We start from the raw sequence: 21946 nt of genomic DNA on the forward strand, positions 1-21946 counted from the left end.
GAGTTGCTAGACGACACTCAAATCTAATTTGCTGCGGCTAGGTTGAGTCTAGATTTCTAGGCTAAGTTTTTCTCAAATTAAATGGTAAAATGCTGACGAAGTGTCTCTCGGAGTGGCTCCAGAGATGACAGACATGCGTTAATGTCCTCGTATGAGATTGAAACGCGTGATTGTCATGCGCAATTCTGTCTCTGGGTGTGTGTGTGCCGTAAATAAACAGCGGTTCGCGCCATTCAATCACACAGAGACAAGGAGACAGTTTTGCCGTTTACACTAGTGAGTCTATCACCAGATACATTCTCATGAACCAAAAATAGTTCTCGAGTTTTGGTAGCCTAGAGTACTGCCCGTACCTGTGACGTCGCTACCGCTGCGGCTGCCTGAGACGGACGCACATTTTTGAAAGACAGCATAGGAAGTGATAATGTATTTTTAATGTCTGATATTTCTCAAATATCATTCTAGTCTTGTCTTGTTAACAAAGAAACGGCATAAGTTTCGTCATAGTTTTATCATAATTTATCATCAGATCGTTAAGCTATATATAAGAAAATATTTTTCGTAATCGTCTTCGTTAACGGTATTAACACTGGTTCAGACTTGCAAACAGATTTATGGATGTGTTGTCTGTCTTCTCTGGGCATAGGTGGACTTCACAGTTCCAAGCCGGATCCTGTTCAGCACCCAGCCAGGCAGACACCAACAGGAAAAAGAAGAGAGAGAGGAAGATGAAAAAGAAGAAAGAGAGGAAGAGCAAGCTAACAAATCAAAAGAAATGCGTATGATTCACAGAGATGAGAGACAAGATACTGGGTAAGAAATGCAATCACATAAAATAAATTGGTGAGTGGGAACAAAAGAACACACAAACATAAACTGTTAAAAAAGACTTAATACCAATGCAGTTTATGGAGTGACTTTACTTGTGAGTATGTGTATTTGTGTCTTTTGGGCATGCATGTTAATGCATAACAAATGCGCAAATTAATTTAACTGAAAAAAGCACTGCACACTCACTCCCTTTATAATCACTGACAGTAGCTGTCAGTCAATGCAGTGCAAGCTCTCTGATTTCGGAACACTTGTGAAAACTCCCTTTATGTTCAGTGACTCAAAGTCCACAACAAATCTTTAATTTACGGTGTGTTGCTTTGTAGTTTTTGTGAAAACTGATGGTCAAATTAATTTTAGCTGGGAAGGAACACATGTCTTTATATTGTCTTACGTTTGAATAAATAAATGCTAGGCCTGTAGCCTAGAAATCTAGACGCACCCTAGCGGCAGCAAATTTAATCTGCATGCAAGTGTTGTCTAGGAACTCTCAATACCCTTCTGAGCTGTATTCCTCACAATCTGGGCGGGCCAATCACGTTGTGTATAGAGTCGGCGGGCGGGGCCATAATGACAACGGCCGAGTTGCGTTTGCGTGCTTCTAGTAAACATTGAAACTGGCGAACGCCGGTCTTTCGAATCAGCTTTGACCGTGACTCTGAAAGACTTGGAGTTAAGCTTTTCTCTGAGAAAAGAACAAAGAACGACACTGAAGTCATTCTTAAAAAGGGAAGCTGTGTTCGGAGATTAGCCGACCGGATATGGATCGTGTTGACTGTCATAACGCGACGCTGCAGCAAAGCGAGGGAAGAGTTTACGTGAACTTGAAATTATCGACTTCTATATTCATCTGTACTTCACATTAAACTATGAAAAAGCTTATGATTACTGTGTGTAAAGGCAATCATCATTAGGCTTGTTTGAGATGCACCTTGCCTCGCCTGAAAAAAAGGCGGGACTAGGCGGCTGTAGTGAGGGGAGGAGTGAAAAAAGTTCAGGCAAGGTGGACAGTTCTCTCTTCTCGTAGTGGATCAGACACCTGCGAGATCAGTTGCGGATATCGCGGGATTCACACTCGTGCACTCTGTTGCTGATAAACTGGATGTAATTTAAGTTCTGTTGCTTTTGTATGAAAATAAATATTATGAACAAGACACCCAAAGTTTTTGTTATTTATTTCCATTCGAAAGACCTGTTGATCAAGCATTTTTACTTTAATTACATACATGTTTTTATATATTTTTATTAATATGACCACAATCACATAACCAACAGAGAGATCACACTCTCCGAGAGTTTGAGAATATTCACACATAATTTATGATTCACATAAAACATGATATCAGAATTTTAAAATCAAATATTAAAAAAAACAAAAAACTATATATAACGGTTGTTTAAACCAATAAGCATTAATCTGTGTCATCAGCAAGTCGTTTCCCATCATGCTTTTGTTCAGCGCAGTCGGTGGAGAGCAACTGCACTCGATTGCTGAATCCGACACATCCGCCTCGCCATTGCGATAGATATTTGACATACGTCAGCATGACATCAGAGCAAGGCAGGCCGCCCTCGGACACATTTCTAACCGGCATGCATCTTGCACTGATCACCGGTGATCGGTTCTGCGCAGATTTTGCTCATCTCAAACAAGCCTATTGTTTCAAAGGTCCATGTCACCATTTTAGTTGAGGGCCACAAACATGATGAAATCATGAGAAGCTAATGCTTAGTTAACAAAGACTACTGTATTATAATGTCAACAGAATTCATGTGCTATGTGCTGAGCCTGTGGCTAGTTTTGGGGTCTGACCATTTACCTGCAGGCTACTATAAAGAAGACATGAACATGCTTATCTCAGAGATCATGATTAATAAAAAACTTTAGTTAGCACATTAATTGATATAACATTACTGGTCTAGCCTGTGCATTAGTGCTGCAACGACGCGTCGACGTCATCGATAACGTCGATGTTCGTGAAATGCGTCGGCGCGTTGTGTCACACATTCATCTCACGTAATGTTGGCTTCTGCTTGTGGGAATGGAGAAAGTTCCCCATTCTATCACAAAAACCTAGACCACGAATATCAAAAGTATAGGAATACTTTAAACAGAGGCAACAGTGTTTCCCACACATAGACTAATTTGTGGCGGACCCAATGTGTTATGTCCTGATCAGTACCTCGACTAATGAACTAGGGAGCTGATTGAGACCATAGATTGAGACGCATGCAATGACAGTAAACAAGCCACTTCTTCTTCAGCTTTTGCGTTGAGACTGGAACTTCACTTCAACATGCCTGACACTGCTTACTAGTGGTCTGCAAGTGTAATTGCACATAGACAACGTAATCTTTAAAAGAAGATTATTTTGCTTACCCCACTGGCAGATTATTTAGCTTATTTTAAGCATGAAATAAAAATAAAATAATTTTAAGATGTCATCGTGACAAACAGGAAATCTCTCTAGCCCGCGTTTCATTCGCTTTTGAATTCTGTAAGTAAATGTTTAATAAAAATACAAAACTAGCCCGCGTTTCAGCCTCACGTTCTTAGAAGTTAACCTTTCAGTTAATATACATAGTTAAATATTTAGTCCTTTCAAATAATGCACCAGCTCAACCAGGTCCCCACCAGCTTAGCTAAGATGGTCCACCAGCTCAACCAGGTCATCACCAGCTTAGCTAAGATGGTCCACCAGCTCAACCAGGTCATCACCAGCTTAGCTAAGATGGTCCACCAGCTCAACCAGGTCATCACCAGCTTAGCTAAGCTGGTCCACCAGCTCAATCAGCTAATGACCAGCTTGTACCAGTTACCAGCTTGAGCTGGTTTTAGCTGTTTTTTCCACTAGGGTGGTGTTTTCAAATATTGTTATACACAGAAATCTGTGATATTAAGGTAACCGATTACCAGTTCTTCATTTCTGTGGAGAGACTGTAGTGTTTTGTTTTGTCCTGAGATGGAACCACAAGTCGTCGAATGAAAGCTGCGCTGTTCTACATGTCCAGATTTATAGTGGTTCTCTCCTCGATATATGATCAATCGTCTAAGAAAAAGGACATACGATTGTAAATTGATACGGCTAGTTTACGTCGTGAGTGCTTCTGGGGTGGTAAAAGCACTTTTTTTTCTGCCGAATTAGCAAATGGTATGCAAACATACAATCAAACATAATACAGTGAAAGATTCTTCAAAAGATTCTTTAAAGTCTATTTGGGGCACGATGATCAGGCATAATAGCCTAATCTTAATCACAAAGACAATAATATTAAGCTTTATATAAACTAAGAAAATAATAAAAGAATAAATAAAACATTAACAAACGAGAAAACAAATCTCAGAGAGGCACACATAAACCCAATTAGTTTCTAACATTTTTGGAAAAAACGAATGGGCAATATTTCTCATGATAAGTGTATGAAACACAGCGCAGATCATAATGAGCGAACATGTTTTTTAAATGAAGTTTGAGGAAGCTTGATGATGACGTAGATCCGCGACTGTGTGTTGTAGTCCGTTTATAGCCTACCGTTAGCATTTTATATCTGAAGGCTTTATTTAGGCTTCAAACGGTATACATGTTGGATTCACTTGTAAAGATTATCTTGATAGACAAAACGTGTAAGGGTCATAACTCTTTGTTGAACACAGATCTTATCTTTTGCGATTGTCCAAAAGTCTATGGGGAAAATGCATAGGCTTTTTTGATTGAGGGAACCCATGCGCCGCTAACTTCCGGGTTGGCCTACAAAGTGACGTCATGACTTCCGCACTCTATGTCGTTCCACACCCGTAAGACCTCCGTTCATCTTCAGACACAGTTTAAGATATTTTATATTTAGTCCGAGACCGTATTGAAGTGTATGCCCACTATACTGTCCATGTCCAGAAAGGTAATAAAAACATAATCAAAGTAGTTCATTTGTGACATCAGTTAATTAGAATCTCTTGCATCGAAAATACATTTTGGTCCAAAAATAACAAAAACTACGACTTTATTCAGCACTGTCTTCTCTTCCCTGTTTGTTTTCAATCCTCAAATAAAGATTCAAACGTCTGTGAATCAGCATATTGATTCATGATTCGGATCGCCAATGTCACGTAATTGCCGTGCCGATCGGGCGGCAGTGGCTCAGTGGTTCATGTAGATTGTCTACAAACCGGAAGGTTAGTGGTTCGATCCCCGGTTCCACCTGACCAAGTGTCGAATGTGTCAATGAGCAAGACACCTAACCCCAACTGCTCCCGATGAGCTGGATGGCAGACACCGCCGTCGGTGTATGAATGAGAGAGTGAATGGGTGAATGTGAGGCAAGATGTAAAGCGCTTTGGATGGCCATAGGGTCTGTTAAAAGCGCTATATAAATGCAGTCCATTTACCATTTACCATTACCATTTCAGCAGTTTGACACGTGATCTGAATCATCACAAACAAGGAAGATGCTGAATAAAGTTGTAGTTTTTGTTATTTTTGGACCAAAATGTATTTTCGATGCTTCAAGAGATTCTAATTAACTAAATTATGTCACATATGGACTACCTTGATGATGTTTTCATTACCTTTCTGGACATGGACAGTATAGTGTGAATACACTTCCATACGCTAAATATACAATATCTTAAACTATGTTCCGAAGATGAACGGAGGTCTTACGGGTGTGGAATGACATTAGGGTGAGTCATTAATGACATCAATTTCATTTTTGGGTGATCTAACCCTTTAGTGGTTAGAAAGTCTGACTTGTAACCCAAAGTCACCTTTGTTTATATAGTGCTTTTTACAATGCTAATTGTTTCAAAGCAGCTTCACAGTGTTAAACAGGAAAATAATGTGTTCTTGTGAAAACAGTGGTATCATCCAGCTCATTTAAATTATAATGTAGTTTCAATGTGGGCAGATCAATAGTTGCAAGTTTAGTTTCCCCAACTGAACAAGCCAGAATGGAGAAAAAAAACCTTGGAAGAAACTGCTCAGTCGGGTTGGCAGTTCTGTTCATGATTCTGGCAACATGACATCATGCCTTTGCGGTAAACATACACGGCACTTTTTAAAGCCAAGTGGCGTGTTATCTGTACTCATTTTGAGCTATCCGTGTGTATGCTTACGCCGGGTGATTCGGTGTGTATGTCTTAGCCGAAACGAACCATCATCTCCGCATGTATGTCTATGCCATGTGATTGCGCCAACCTGATCTCACAGAATGAATATTTATAGCCTAATTTTATATTTTGGAGCAACTAACTCCACTCCTACCCTAAACCTACCTACTCTCAACAATATAAAACACGTAACAGGCAAATAAATGTACAGTCACGTGTTTATTGCAAAAACTGTATACAAGTATTAACTCTTCTGAAGTCATACGATATCTTCATGTGAAGAACAGAGTTGATTTTAATGTTTGATAATAGGGCAGAGGAGAACTGGCACCCCGACTGAGCCTGGCTTCTCCCAAGATTTATTTTTTTCCATTATGCCACATGATGAAGTTTTGGTTCCTTTCCACTGTCACCTTTGGCTAAATATCCAAATAAATTGGATATTGGATTAAACTGATTTGCCCACATTGTCGCTATATGACAATTGAAATGAGCTAGAGAACATAATTTACTCCAGAGTGGCTGTACAGCCGAATCAAATTCTGTAGCTTTATCTTACTGTTAACACTCTAAGGCTGCTTTGAAACAATCAGCATTGTAAAAAGTGCTATATAAATAAAGTTGACTAGACTTGACATGACTCAAGTTCAGAGTGATATGGCTTTAAAATGCATGCAGATGATATTAATGATGATGAACTGCAATGTCACGCAGTCGTGCCGGCAATAGAGATGAGCAAAACGGTGTATACAGATACAGGATCATGTTTCAGTATTCATTAGGGCCGGGACTCGATTAAAAAAATTAATCTAATTAATTAGAGGCTTTGTAATTAATTAATCGAAATTAATCGCATTTTAATCGCATATAAATATTTGACCTGAGAACAATGAGAAGTAATTTTTCACATGTATTTTTACTGAATACATAAGCTTAATCAACAAAATATTGTTTATTTATTTCAGTCCAGCAGACCAGCGCAATTTTTGCCATTAAGTGTAGCAAAAGCATATTTGTGATATTTGAGGCTCGATGTGCTGCGGTGATACGCAAATTCCTTGTTGTATAGCTTGCACACAACCATGCTCTTGACGACGCTTCCATCCTTTCGTTTTTTAAAACAAAATTTCCCATCCACGGGGCCGAGCAAAGCGGTCTCATCAGCTTCTTCGTTCATGTTCACTCATGCCCTGCGTCTCAATCAGCTCCCTAGTTCCCTAGTCAGGGCACTGATCAAGACATAAGTCAATGGGCTTGACTCCCTGATCAGTGCCCTGACTACTGAACTAAGGAGCTGATTGAGACGCACCCAAGGTTTGTTGTCTTGACTCCGGAGCGCTAGTTGGTGTTCCAGTATAATCGGTCCGTCGAAACTGATTCATTGAAAAACGTTCCGCGGTGCAAAAATAAATGCGGTTAATTTTTTTACATTTTTTTGCGTAATTAATTAACGCGTTAAAGTCACGTAATTAATTAATCTTAATTAACGCGTTAAAGTCCCGGCCCTAGTATTCATTTGTGTGAAGCTGTGAAGGCTCTGCACTCTGGGGTGGGGATAAGCAGCTCATTTGCATTTAAAGGAGACTCACACAAAACAACTCATTTTTCTAAAACCTAAAAATTGGCATTTTCAAAATGGTATATTAAATAATCTGTTAGGAATTTTGATCTAAAATTTCACAGTCACACTCTGGGGACACCTTAGCCAAACTCAGCCCCGCCCACAACATTTGAGCTTGGGCAGTTCGGTCTGGACTAGATCCATAGAGGAGTAATTATGTTTGGGAACAGAAACTGTTCGGTCCAATCAAATCATCAGGGCGGGCTTTAGACGATGAAGGACAGATAATAAACAGTAGCGGAATTATCCAAGTCATCAAAGGCGCTTGTTGAATTTGTTCAAATCCTAAACGGAGAGCTTGTTTGTCTATGCATTCACCGTCACTATTTCTCTCTGAAATGATGATCATGTTGATCATGTTGATAAGTAACTGTGTATCATTAAATTCTTTTCTTTTTCTTTTTTTCACAACACCGGCAAAGATCGTTTATTCCAGCGCGCATGCAGAGAGGGTTGGCAAGTTTTTACAACAAAACCCACCAAATACTAGCCCAAAACAATAGGTTCTCTGGGAAAAAAATGTTGTTTGGGGATAAAATGTGTGTTATTTTGCCAAGGTTGCCTGCTAAAATTCGCATTCTTGGGTCTGTATATCACATAATTTAGGCGGCTTCAACCAGCAGACATGGAAAACAACCCACGGAAAAAAACGCAGACTTGGCAACACAGTACAGTTGAGTTCTGTTGACATTTGATAACTAACGTTATGCGTCGCTTTGTTGCTCTGATTGGTTGTAAGTCATCCAGTTGAGGTCTTTCCTGGTTCGGTTGGGTTGAAACACGCCCCATAATTACAGCCCAATGGAGCAGTATTAGACTCATATTCTGACTAGAATTGAGTATGACCACGTCAGGCTAGGGGCACTTTAGGCTTTTATTACATCTTGCTAAAATGATCATAATAGGTGCCCTTTAAAAAGAATACTCATATATGTAAAAATATGCTCTACATCATAGGGCTGCAACGACGCTATTTAGCCACGTTAATTATGTTTATCTAGAATAATGGCAGCTTCTGCGCCCAGGCATAGTGAAAATTATAATTTATCATATAAAGGCTTGAGAGTACTTTAAACAGAAGCAGAATAAAACAGTGCTTTGTTCTCTCTGTAATGCCGGTTTCACATTGCAATCTGTGTGGTGGGAGAGCAGAAGCTGTGCGTATGAAGAGCAGGAGCCACGCACGCCTGTGGTGCTTTCACACTGCCAGTTGTTTGTCTCTCGCAGCTGAACTATGACATGTTTATTGCAAATACAGGCGAATATTGTCCATTCTTACACATTTTCCAGTATTCTCCGACCCCAATATGTCTTGTGCTTTGATTTATTATGGGTAGTATATGTCTGCTGTAAATGCAACCATATTCCCCTCTGTCCCAAACACATATACGTATAACATTCTGTATATATGTAGTTTATACATGATTAAAGTAACATTAAAGTTAAGGTATGCTTCTAGTTTTAATAATTTAAACAGGTCTTTGAAGTTTGGGCAAAAACTTATGGCAACTTTAGTCTGGCAATGTCCATAATGAAAATTTGCCAGTTGTTAGAGGTTGTTTATGCACATGTATATCTTCAAAATAGACGACTGTACATTTACACTGCTGAAAGCTCCTGTATGTGAACCTTTTGTAGATAAATGCAAATGCAATTTTATAATTCCGGGGGAAAAATCGTTAGATTAGTCGACTAATCGAAGAAGAAGAAAATCAGTAGATTAATCAACAGAAAGTAGTCATTAGATGCAGCCCTACTAGAGGTCTGAAACCCGACCAGAGCCCGACGGGTCCTGAAAACTTGCAGGTTTCAGGTGGGGTTCGGGCTAATGTTTAATGAACAGGCTCAGGTTCGGGTCGGGATCAGTTTTGTGACTAAGAAAAAATAAATCCACTATATTATAGTTTGCCTGCTTGCTGTGTTGTGACCAAGCACCCAAGAGAGAGTGAAAGCACATGCACAGATTGATCTAAACTGTAGATAGTATGCATTCACACATGCATATATATACGACACATTTACTACCCTGTATTATTTACTTATAATGATTATCTTCATAAATAATAAACTCATTGAATGTACTAAAAAGTTAAATACTTAATTTTATATATTATATAGCTATTATATTTAGCATAATTCTCTCTAGAGTTATATTTCTTGCTACCAAGCTATTCACCATGAATGGGTTTGTTGAGGTAAAATTAGCATTACATGACAAGTTGTTTACAAGCAGTTTTATCACTGCAGTCACTAATATAACAATGTAGTCAAATAGCTAGAATCTATTATTATTATTATTACAATTTTATTATTATTATTATTATTATTATTATATGTATATTTTCATGATTACCACTAAAGATTAATAGAATTGGAAAAGATGATTATAGAATTGATTGACCCTTTTAAGTGCTGTGTTTATCAATTCTCTGATTACCTGTAGGCCTACCTGCCATCACATAGCCTTTGAAACTAATATGGTATTATCAATCAAACAATCAACTTTATTTATATAGCGCTTTTACAATCACGATTGTGTCAAAGCAGCTTCACAGTGTCAAACAGGATAATATTGCGACAAAATTAGATTTGGCTGTACAGTCGTACTGGAGAAAACAGTGATGTTATCAGCTTATTTTAATTTATCATATAGCGACAATGTTGGCAGATCAGTATTATAGTTTATAGAATTAAATAAGACCTAATTCATACATTTTATTTGTATAATAAGTTGAATAACTTTAATCATATTTTTAGTGTCCCCAACTGAGCAAGCCAAGCCAAAGGTGACAGTGGCAAGGAACCAAAACTCCATCGGGGCATGATGGAGAAAAATAAACCTTGGGAGAAACCAGACTCAGTCGGGGTGCCAGTTCTCCTCTGGCCTATTAACACACCGTGTAAGATTATTATTCTGGCAACCTTACAGGTCGGAAATCATATTAGATTGGAATATTCAAAATTTCAGGGTATCACGGAAGAGACAGATTTATTTAGGATGGGGCGTCGATTACACAAGAGTATTAATACATGAAAGATCGGAATTATTGCGCCGAAGACGGGTTTTGAGCATGTCGTGCCAGTGAGGCAAATTCGGAGAAGACACCATTTGACACGGCTCAGCAGACACTCCAGGATGCGTTGGTCATGTCCAGGCAGGTCCACCATCCGATCCGGACAGGGCCCAGATCCGGGATAAACCTCGGGATAAACAGAGAGACTAACATTAGCGTAGATGCCACTCTTTTTATGATGTAACGAGTACATCAGGTGTTATGGGAAGTGTTCCCGGTTCCGGCTGACCTAGTTAATGCAGCCTAACAATCAGTCAATTGAATTGAATAATGAAAGTTAAAAATGTTCTATGAGTATGCCATAGTAAAGAGATGTGTTTTTAGTCTAGATTTAAACTGACAGAGTGTGTCTGCTTCCCGAACAATGCTAGGAAGACTATTCCACAGTTTAGGAGCTAAATAGGAAAATGATCGACTGCCTGCAGTTGATTTAGATATTCTAGGTATTATCAACTGGCCAGAGTTTTGAGACCGCAATAGACGTGATGGAGTATAATGCGTTAAGAGCTCGCTTAAGTACCGGGGAGCTAAACTATTTAGTGCTTTGTAAGTAATAAGCAAGATTTTAAAATATATGCGATGTTTAATAGGGAGCCAGTGCAGTGTTGACAGAACTGGACTAATATAATAATGCTGCTGCATTTTGGACCAGCTGGAGTTTGTTTATTAAGCGAGCAGGGCAACCACCCAGTAGAGCATTACAATAATCTAGCCTTGAGCTCATGAACGCATGTACTAACTGTTCAGCATTTTGCATTGAAAGCATGTGCCGTAATTTAGATATATTTTTAAGATGATAGAATGCGGTTTTACAGATGCTAGAAACGTGGCTTTCAAATGAAAGATTGGTATCAAAGAGCACACCCAGGTTCCTCACTGACGACGAGGGCTTGACAGAGCAGTCATCAAGTGTTAGACAGTATTCTCGGTTACTACTTGTGGAGCTTTTCTGTCCAATAATTAAAAATTCAGTTTTATCTGAATTAAGTTGCAGGAAATTACTATTCATCCAATTTTTTATATCAGCTATGCATTCCGTTAATCTTGTGAATTGGTAGGTTTCGTCAGGGCGTGAGGAAATATAGAGCTAAGTATCGTCAGCATAACAATGAAAACTAACGCCATGCTTCCTAATGATATCTCCCAGTGGTAGCATATACAGGGTGAAAAGCAACGGTCCTAACACTGAGCCTTGCGGTATCCCATACTGAACTTGTGATCGGTGTGACATCTCTTCATTTACTGCTACAAACTGATAACGGTCAGATAAGTACGATTTAAACCATGCCAAAGCAGTTCCACTAACGCCAACATCATTTTCGAGTCTATTCAGAAGAATATTGTGATCGATAGTATCAAATGCAGCTCTAAGATCGAGTAACACTAATAGAGAGATACAACCACGATCAGATGATAAGAGTAAATCATTTGTAACTCTAATGAGAGCAGTCTCAGTACTATGATACGGTCTAAATCCTGACTGGAAATCCTCACATATACCATTTCTTTCTAAAAAGGAACATAATTGTGAAGACACGGCCTTTTCTAGTATTTTTGATAGAAACGGTAGATTTGAGATTGGCCTGTAATTGACTAATTCTTTAGGATCAAGTTGCGTTTTTTTAATAAGTGGTTTAATTATAGCCAACTTAAAAGTTTTCGGTACATATCCTAATGTCAAAGATGAATTAAAGATATTAAGCAGAGGATCTATGACCTCTGGAAGTATCTCTTTTAATAGCCTAGTCGGTATAGGGTCAAGCATACATGTTGTTGATTTTGATGATTTTACAAGTTTAGCCAATTCTTCTCCTCCTATAGTAGTGAATGAGTGTAATTTTTCCTCAGTGACCCTACAATGCTCTGTCTGAAGTGATACTGTAATAGACGGCTGCATGGTTATAATTTTATTCCTAATATTATCAATCTTACTAGTAAAGAAGTTCATAAAGTCATTACTGCTGTGTTGTTTACAAACGTCAGAAGCTGAAGCTTTATTTTTTGATAATTTAGCCACTGTATCGAATAAATACTTAGGGTTGTGTTTGTTTTCTTCTAACAGAGTTGAGAAATAAGCAGATCTAGCAGTTTTTATGGCCTTTCTGTATGCAATCATGCTCTCTTTCCACAAATTGCGAAAAACCTCTAGTTTTGTTTTCTTCCAGCTGCGCTCCATTTTTCTGGCTGCTGTTTGCTGTTGCTATTAAACTTAAGGCAGCGGCTATTTGCACTAATTGTAAATAGAATCTTGTTGCTATTTACATTTAGTGCAAATATAGCGATGGATGCTTTTTCCACCAAGTGTTATTAGCAACTAGATTCTGTTTACACTTAGTGAAAATGACATATTTTCTTAGTGATAGATGATATTTACACATGTGCAAATAGATGTAGATTATATTTACTAAGTGAAAATAGTGATATATTCTATTTACACCATATAAAAGTGTCAGTTCTTTGTCAAATAAATAGTAATTACATGTAATGTATCATTTATTTTGACAGGTACATAATATTTACACTTCAGGATTGTTGTACATTAACAGGATACAATAATAACAGTGTATTTGCAAAAATTTGGTTTGGCACTTTATTTCCACTTTTAGAACATTTTCTTATTTTTTTATTGAAACTTATTGCCTTTCCGATGTGATTCCGATGTGTGGGCTACTGAATTAGACGTGCTATAGAGGCGTTTTGTCACGCAATGACGTAAAGATGCTCACCGATCGTTTTCTAGGCCTGGTGTTCTAGAAAAGACAGAAAATGTATTTTTGTCTCATGGGGATGAAAGACTACAATTCCCAGAATGCTTCGCTGCCCTGTGAGGCCATTCCTAAAGCCACCTTCTAGATTACTGTGACTGAGTTGGAGAAGACACTATAAATAAACTGAACATGTCTGTACAATATAATGAGTGAGTCACCGCGCGAGTCTCACAGCACTGAGCACTAACTGCAGGAGTCAGATAAATGAGCTGAGTTCTCATGATGAGAGCTGAGGTAATCGCAAATACACTCACGGCATACATTCACAACGCGAGTTCAGTCTGGAGTGTTTCAGTTCATGCCTTTGCAAGCTTAACTTTCATAGAAATGAATTTGAGAAGTTAAAAGACTTACATTGCTCACCATAGCTCCGTTTAAATGAGCGTTTAAATGAGTGCCTGTAGCCGCGAGCTGAGCTCGTGTGTAATCTCCCATCCCCCATGCGCGGGTTCAAAACATGTGGAAATGGCTCCCTCTGCTGGCTGTAGTCTTTAGCCTTTGGCCAAACATTCCTCCTATGAAGCAAATATCGTCAATTTGCATCATAGGAGGAATTTTTCCAGAAATAAAATGCATAAATCTCTTGTCTCAGGGGGATATGAGGGGGGAAAGCACATTTATTTGAATATACTCCAGGGTTTCTACTGATACAAAGCCATATGCTAATCACTTAAGTAACCCTTTAAATACAATCAATGTCTTACTCCTGTCACTCAGAATGCATTTTGAACAGCTTTCAAGCATCAATAAATAAGTGTTTTAATATTCCTTTACATTTTTCTCTCTTTCCCTCAGGCTAAAAAGCAAACAAGAGAGTTATTTTTCTTTGCACAGTCAGAGAAATAAGGAGGCAGAGCGAGAGCTACATGATATGTCGGAGAAACTATCTCAACGCCTGGAGGAACTTGATCTGGTCAGTTACTAAAATCTGCTGTTTTAGTTCAAAACCCTAAATAATCAAATACATTTTTCCTCTGAATGTTAGTCTGAATCTATTTCAGCCTCTTTTTTTCTTTTTTTTGCAATACGGCACAGTTCGCCAAACAGCATTATTTAGAGAAACTGCTTATTATTTATGAGAATGCTGTAGCGTTGACGCGTCAGGTATATGATGACCTGTGTTGGGCAAGTTACTAGTTACTTCTTTAAAAAAATAATTGAATTACTTTACCAATTACTGTATATCAAAATGAATTAGTTACTACTTTTAAAAATTAAAACTGTCTGCTTTTTACACATAAATATGAACAGTAGGCTACTGAACAGTCAAACACAATAAACATAATGTTTCATTCAACATTTCAGATGAAACTGGACAAGTGTAAATGCATCTGGTTGTTTAAACCACATATGTAAATTTTACTCTTGTCAAATTGTTAAAAAATAAACATGTTTAAGTATATTATGGCTATATAGCCTATGTTGTTGTCAAATATGACGGCGCTACTGCAATAGGTTTCGCCGCAAATGAGTAAAAGAAAACCAGCACACAAACTGCCGCAAGGGAAGTAAGTCTCAGATGCTTAAAGGGTCATGAAACCCCCCTGCTGCAGCGGTGTTTTTTCACACCTTCGATTTGAAAAGGCTTCTTAAAAGGGGTGTGGTCGACTGTGAAAAGGCGGGATGGTATTGTGTGGAAAGAGGGAATGGTTTGCATAAATAGGGGAGTGTCATATAGGTGCATTAAAGGGTCATGAAACCCCAAAACACTTTTTTTGAGATGTAAACAGATATGTATAGGCTGCACATCATTGAAAACACTAAGGGTACTCATTAATGTTATTCGTATGTGAAAATAGTTATTTTTGCATTTTTCAGAGCGATTTCTGTCTTCCGGTTTGAAAAGCTTAGTCGGAGCAACGTCACAAATGCTGACGTCGGCACGGCCTTTTCAGCCCAAGTATGGGCTGCTGGGCACATGCTGACGTCGACCGCTCCGAGCGATTCTCGATATATATTCATGACATAAAGCTCATTCAGTCCAATCCCTGCGCTGTAGTATGCATACAAGATAATTTAGTTAATATGCATGAGACAGTCACTTCTGTCAGGCTCGTCTTCCATCATTATTGTAGAGATATGGTGGGGAAGTTTTGGAAGCAGCGTGCGGAAAAGTCACGGAGGAAAGCTAGGCGTTGTGCTGATACGAAATAACGTAAAGGGTGCCGAGCGAGCTGTAACCGGCGCCGTCTGTGGAAGCCTTTGCTACAAAGGCTCGGTAAAGTAAAATTCACCTGAGGAATCGCACGCCGAACCTGCAAGCGTTGACTATCTATGTCAGGAGTGCAAAATAACCAATCTGTAATCTGTAGGCTAATGAACAAAAGCCACGTCCTCTCCGTTTTATTTGTGGTCACAGCCATGCACTAAACCGCATGTGTTCGGGCTCTTAGTGAAACAGTGTGCATATTTGGACAAATATAGATTTAGCTGCCGAGTGATAGACAGCGCGGATCGTCACGGCAACCCAGCGCGCGTCGTTCTGCTTCAGATGCGCGGTCGAGACTATGAAGCCTCAAACCCCTTCGCTTTTACCCCGATCTAGAATTACACATCTCTATCACATCGCAGTTGGGTGGTTCACGTTCTCTTATCACGTCGGCGCGTTGTTCATCTTGCCAAACAGCGTGCATATTTGGACAAATATAGTTTTATCACGTTTCCAAAAATTTCGTCATGCAGAATAACATTTATTTTCATTTCTCACTGAATTATGCTGGTTTGAATATGAAGAGCTGAATGATTTGCGATCTCTGCTGCACGCCACATAGCTCTCTCATTCGCTGTACTCATCCCTCATTTAATCTCACTGTGGTAAACAATGCCAACGTGAACCAGGAACATGTCTCAGAACCACTGTAACTGCTGCTGTTGGTAGCTAATGTTAATGCACCTACTGACACTCCCCTATTTATGCAAACATTCCCTCTTTCCACACAATACCCATCCCACCTTTTCACAGTCGACCACTCCCCTTTTAACAAGCTTTTTCAAATCGAAGGTGTGAAAAAACACCGCTGTGCAGGGGGGTTTCATGACCCTTTAAGATTAGTGATACCAACAGCAGCAGTTACAGCGGTTCTGAGACATGTTCTTGGTTCCCGTTGGCATTGTTTACAACAGTGAGATTAAATGAGGGATGAGTACAGCGAATGAGAGAGCTATGAGTGGCGTGCAGCAGAGATCGCAAATCATTCAGCTCTTCAAACCAGCATAATTCAGTGAGAAATGAAAATAAATGTTATTCTGCATGACTAAATATTTTGCAAACGTGATAAAACTATATTTGTCCAAATATGCACGCTGTTTGGCAAGATGAACAACGCGCCGATGTGATAAGAGAACGCGAACCACCCAACATGCGATGTGATAGAGATGTGTAATTCTAGATCGGGGTAAAAGCGAAGGGGTTTGAGGCTTCATAGTCTCGACCGCGCATCTGAAGCACAGGTTCGGCGTGCGATTGCTCAAGTTAATTTTACTTTACCGAGCCTTTGTAACAAAGGCTTCCACAGACGGCGCCGGTTACAGCTTGCTCGGCGCCCTTTACGTTATTTCGTATCAGCACAACGCCTAGCTTTCCTCCGTGACTTTTCCGCACGCTGCTTCCAAAACTTCCCCACCATATCTCTACAATAATGATGGAATACGAGCCTGACAGAAGTGACTGTCTCATGCATATTAACTAAATTATCTTGTATGCATACTACAGTGCAGGGATTGGACTGAATGAGCTTCATGTCATGAATATATATCGAGAATTGCTCGGAGCGGTCGACGTCAGCATGTGCCCAGCAGCCCATACTTGGGCCGAAAAGGCCGCGCCGACGTCAGCATTTGTGGTGTTGCTCCGACTAAGCTTTTCAAACCGGAACACAGAAATCGCTCTGAAAAATGCAAAAATAACTATTTTCACATATGAATACCATTTATGAGTACCCTTAGTGTTTTCAATGATGTGCAGCCTATACATATCTGTTTACATCTCAAAAAAAGTGTTTTGGGGTTTCATGACCCTTTAAAAACACAATCATCTCCATTAAAATTAATGAGACTAAATTATTTTACAAGTGCTTAAAGGGGGGGGGGGGTGAAATGCTGTTTCATGCATAATGATCTTTTTACACTGTTAAAGACTTGGAATCCCATACTAAACATAGACAAAGTTTCAAAAGTTAAGGTGGACGTTTGATGGGAGTATTTCTTTGTCAAAAATACTACTTCCGGTTAGTCATAAGTTTCGGCAAGTTTTTTGAGATCATGCGTCCCCTTTGACGTTAATGGGGGCGGAATTTCCTTGTATGGGCCTTACGGACAATTCTACCGGAAGCGCGTGAGAGAGAGAGAGAGAGAGAGAGAGAGAGAGAGAGAGAGAGAGAGAGAGAGAGAGAGAGAGAGAGAGAGCGAAAGCAACAGGCTACGCCCATCAAAGCGCTGGCTTGTAGGATGCTGGACAGGTGATGTGCACATAACAATGTCACCAAAAAAGTGCGTTTTTGGTTGCCAGACCAAGACAGTCCTGCACAGATTCGCCAAAACCCCCGCGTTAAGGCAACAGTGGATGTAATTTGCTTTTCCGGATCAGCAACTGAGTGGCGCGAATGTTTGTATCTGTTCGCTGCATTTCGGTGCCGACTGTTTCATAAACAAGGCCCAGCTCGACGCCGGATTTTCCCAATCGCCTAATGCTGAATGATGGAGCAGTCCCAACGTTAGAAGGGTGAGTGAGACTGCTTCAAATGTCTGTGTTTTTTTTAGTCCGCTTACTGTCTACACAAACCACGCGTAAACACACAAACACACGTGCACAACTGCACTTCCCACATGTACACCTTCAAAGACAAAAATACGACGATATAATTCAAGTATAAATATGTAAATAACACAAGCCGCTAAGCATATTATATAGTTAGTGTATAACTTGTACCACATACAGACGTCCTGCTCTAGTCGTTTTTGCTGCTTCTCCTGTTCAACTGCAGCCTCTGGGTCTGATTCCGGATCATAGATGTATGGCTGTATCTGATTAAAAGCCATATTTTTATTTTGAATAAAGTTTTTTTCCCGCTGTTGACACAGCTTGACGCACATCGACTCAACACAATAGCAGCAGCGAGCACACGTCATTATTTAGCTCCGCTCACACGACACGCCCCCACCCGCTCGGCTTTTTTCGGAAAGACTCGGAACAGCGCATCTTTCTTATATAATTATTAAAAAAATAAAGACTTTTCGGAGATATGCAGGATGCAATGCTACTCTATAGGTACTCAAGATTGACATGACACTGACTGAAACTGAGTGTTTCACCCCCCCTTTAACTCGCTTTTTCTCCTGTTGCGGTGTTTGATCTTGAGCTGATAAGATGTAGCTCATATCTGTTGCTTTCGTTGACGTGGACTCTGTTAAATTTGCATATAACGTGGGAATTGAAGATCGGATTTCTATTCGGAGCAAGTTTTTTGGAGCAAGTTATTAGTTTTTTAATAGATGAATTGTACACATTAAGGCTGGGAGTGTGCTTTAAAAGTCCCCCCTGAGCGCCAGCGTGTGCCGATTGAAGTACCAGAGAAAGGAGCTTAGAGTGGCTCGTCCGACCTCCTACTATTGTCTTTAAATGTTTTGTCACTATTTTAGTATTACGAGAGAGAGAGAGAGAGAGAGAGAGAGAGAGAGAGAGAGAGAGAGAGAGAGACAACAGCCGAGGACAGAACTAAACATTCAAACGTAGCGTGGTTACACTTTAGATATCACAGGATAGTCTGATTTTATTTTAGATTTTGGCTTCCAAAGATTATAATAATAATATATGTCTAGCGCAACTTAATTCCCTTTGCAGCAGTAACCTACGCTGCCATTTCTCCCTAAAACTCAAACGTAATGGCAGAATCAGCACAATCAGTGATTGTTGTAAAATACAGTCTAGCTACTGTTGGTAAATGTTGGGACGCGTTTAATAATAAAAAGAGCGATTAAATGCACAAAAATTTGCGCAAGAGATTGTTCCCAAGTTGGCGCGCGCTCTGAAACACACTAAACGATCAAATGTACACAAACATCTATGTCAAAATGACCGGCTTGGAGAGTCTCTTAAACACAACACAGTTTGTGTCTAAAATGGACGTAGTTATTATGGATATAGTCGGGAGAAAATGTAGTGTATCTTCCTATAGATCTGCACATCTGTCTTAAAGTGGCAGCAGTGTAAATAAACATGCTGACGAATTACAGCGAATTAAACAACCAAATGCAAAGAGAAAATCACTCACAGCTCTTGAATGAATAACTTCAGCTTTAATAAGCATTATTTTGGCTATTTATGATAAACTATGCAGTGTTATTTTACATTTGATTACTAGAATTCTTCCTGAAATGAAAGCACTGCACGTGTAGGCTGTGTATTTTTGTTACTTGTGTGTGTTTGTATATAATATATATATATATATATATATATATATATATATATATATATATATATATATATATATATATATATATATATATATATATATTAGGGTAAGCAGAAGGGTAAAACTATTTTTATTTTCCTTTACACACGACAAACATTTAATAAAGCGACCAAAACTGCCTGCCAACTGACAGACGAACTGACAATGGCTTTCTTATTTAGGTTTAAATAAAAGGTAATGTGGTGGATAAACATTCATAAACCGTTTTCTCATAGCATGTTAAAGCCACGATCGAAATACAGAACATTATACAAATATATAAAAGAACATTTTGATAAATAATCCTAAAAAAAATACCTGCCTAGAGAGGAAATAAGCACTGAGTCCGTTTACATGCACGTTCTTAAGCCGATTGTGCCTGAAGGGGGTCACACACCGGACTGTAACGTTAGCTCAGCGCCGTCTCTCACACCAGACGCGCATATAATACACGCGAGCTCAATTTTGAATCGACCTCTGACAGAAGAGCTGCACGATGAGTGTATCTTGTAGCACAGGGTGAAATCAGTACATTCACGATTTGAGGAAAATATAGGCTTAGCCCCCGCCGGTGTGTGTGTTCAAATTTTAAAGGCGCGACGCGTCCGGTGCGAAGCTCAGCGCCCTTAAAGCTCAGCGCCCTTAAAGCTCAGCGCTGCGCCACATCTTTTTAACACTGCCTGCGTCTCAATCAGCTCCCTAGTTCAATAGTCAGGGCACTGATAAGGACATAAGTCAATGGGCTGGCTCCCTGATCAGTGCCCTGACTACTGAACTAGGGAGCTGATTGAGACCACCCCATTAATATTGAGCACCCCTCATATTGCCAAAATGATATGATCCTCGTTTCATGTCTCATGTCATCTCATGTCAATCTTGAGTACCTATAGAGTAGTATTGCATCCTTCATATCTCCGAAAAGTCTTTAGTTTTATTATATTTATAAAAGAAATATAGGCTGTACCGAGTCTTTCCGGAAAAAACAGAGTGCCTGGAGGCGTATCGAGTGGGCGGAGCTAAAGAATGACGATTGCGAACAAAGCGGTAACGTCCTCAAGCATGGAGAAACCCATGGCTATCGCAGCTAATACAGATATGATCCAGAATCAAATCTGAGGCTGAAATAAATTGAACAGGATTAACAGCAACAGCAGGACGTCCGTCTCTGTGGTATGTACTGTATTTAGTGGCCTGTCAACATTTGCGCTTGTTTACTCACAGTTTATGAGGACATGATTCGGTTTATGGACTATTGTATGCGACTAAACCTTAGCAGTAGCAAGCATAACGGTTTTGCACGTCAGACTAGTGTAAAGTTATACATAGAATAGCAATGGAGTAACGTTAGCACATTTGAATGACGAAGCACGCGATCGTGTCGTTTACTGATGTTTACTCACGCGACGAGCCAACAGCATAGACATTTAAAGCAGTTTTACTCACCGGCTGCTTCCAAAGCAGGACCGAACCTTTATCGCTGGGACCGCTCCGTCAAAAACACACTTCTTTGGTATGATTTGGTGAAGTCCTGTAACAGCAGTGGCGTGGAAATCCACTTTGAGACGCGACTGAAGCGATGTTGTGAAGCTTCCCGTCATTTCTGCGTTCAAATCGGTTCAAATGCAGCACTGCCTTCCCGGAATGCTGTGCTGAACTGAAAGCGTTTAAGTGTTCACGGACGACTGGATCTGCAGCTGAGTGTGTTTATGGGCGTGCATTTCCTCTCTCGCTCTAGTCACGCACGCGCGCACCCTACCGGAAGAAGAGCCCGTACGGCCCATACAAGGACCTTCCGCTCTTATTAACGTCAAGTCGAGCCATACTCGAAAAAAACTCTCCGATGGGAATCCAAGTCTTTAACAGTGTAAAAAGCTCAGTATGCATGAAACAGCATCCCCCCCCCCCAACTGACTTGAAAAATAGAAATTGATAATGTTCTATGTGTATGCCATAGTAAAGAGATGCGTTTTAGTCTAGATTTAAACTGACAGAGTGTGTCTGCTTCCTGAACAATGCTAGGAAGACTATTCCAGAGTTTAGGTGCTAAATAGGAAAATGATCGACTGCCTGCAGTTGATTTAGATATTCTAGATATTATC

At 39.7% G+C, this 21946-nt stretch overlaps 1 protein-coding gene across 3 annotated transcripts in view; it reads left to right on the forward strand.

The window, feature by feature from the left end:
- The window catches only part of LOC137094135 (centrosomal protein of 95 kDa-like), a 210422-nt gene that overhangs the window by 64573 nt on the left and 123903 nt on the right, over positions 1–21946 (forward strand). For all 3 annotated transcript variants that reach the window (XR_010908600.1, XM_067459432.1, XM_067459433.1), the window contains exons 10-11: positions 647–813; positions 14194–14311. Coding sequence is in view for 2 of the 3 variants with exons in the window: in XM_067459432.1 (XP_067315533.1) it covers positions 647–813; positions 14194–14311 (285 nt within the window). In the remaining variant the exon portion in view is untranslated. The remainder of the gene's footprint in view (positions 1–646; positions 814–14193; positions 14312–21946) is intronic.

This window comes from Pseudorasbora parva, chromosome 12 (assembly GCF_024679245.1).
Source record: "Pseudorasbora parva isolate DD20220531a chromosome 12, ASM2467924v1, whole genome shotgun sequence".
Classification (NCBI taxonomy): domain Eukaryota; kingdom Metazoa; phylum Chordata; class Actinopteri; order Cypriniformes; family Gobionidae; genus Pseudorasbora; species Pseudorasbora parva.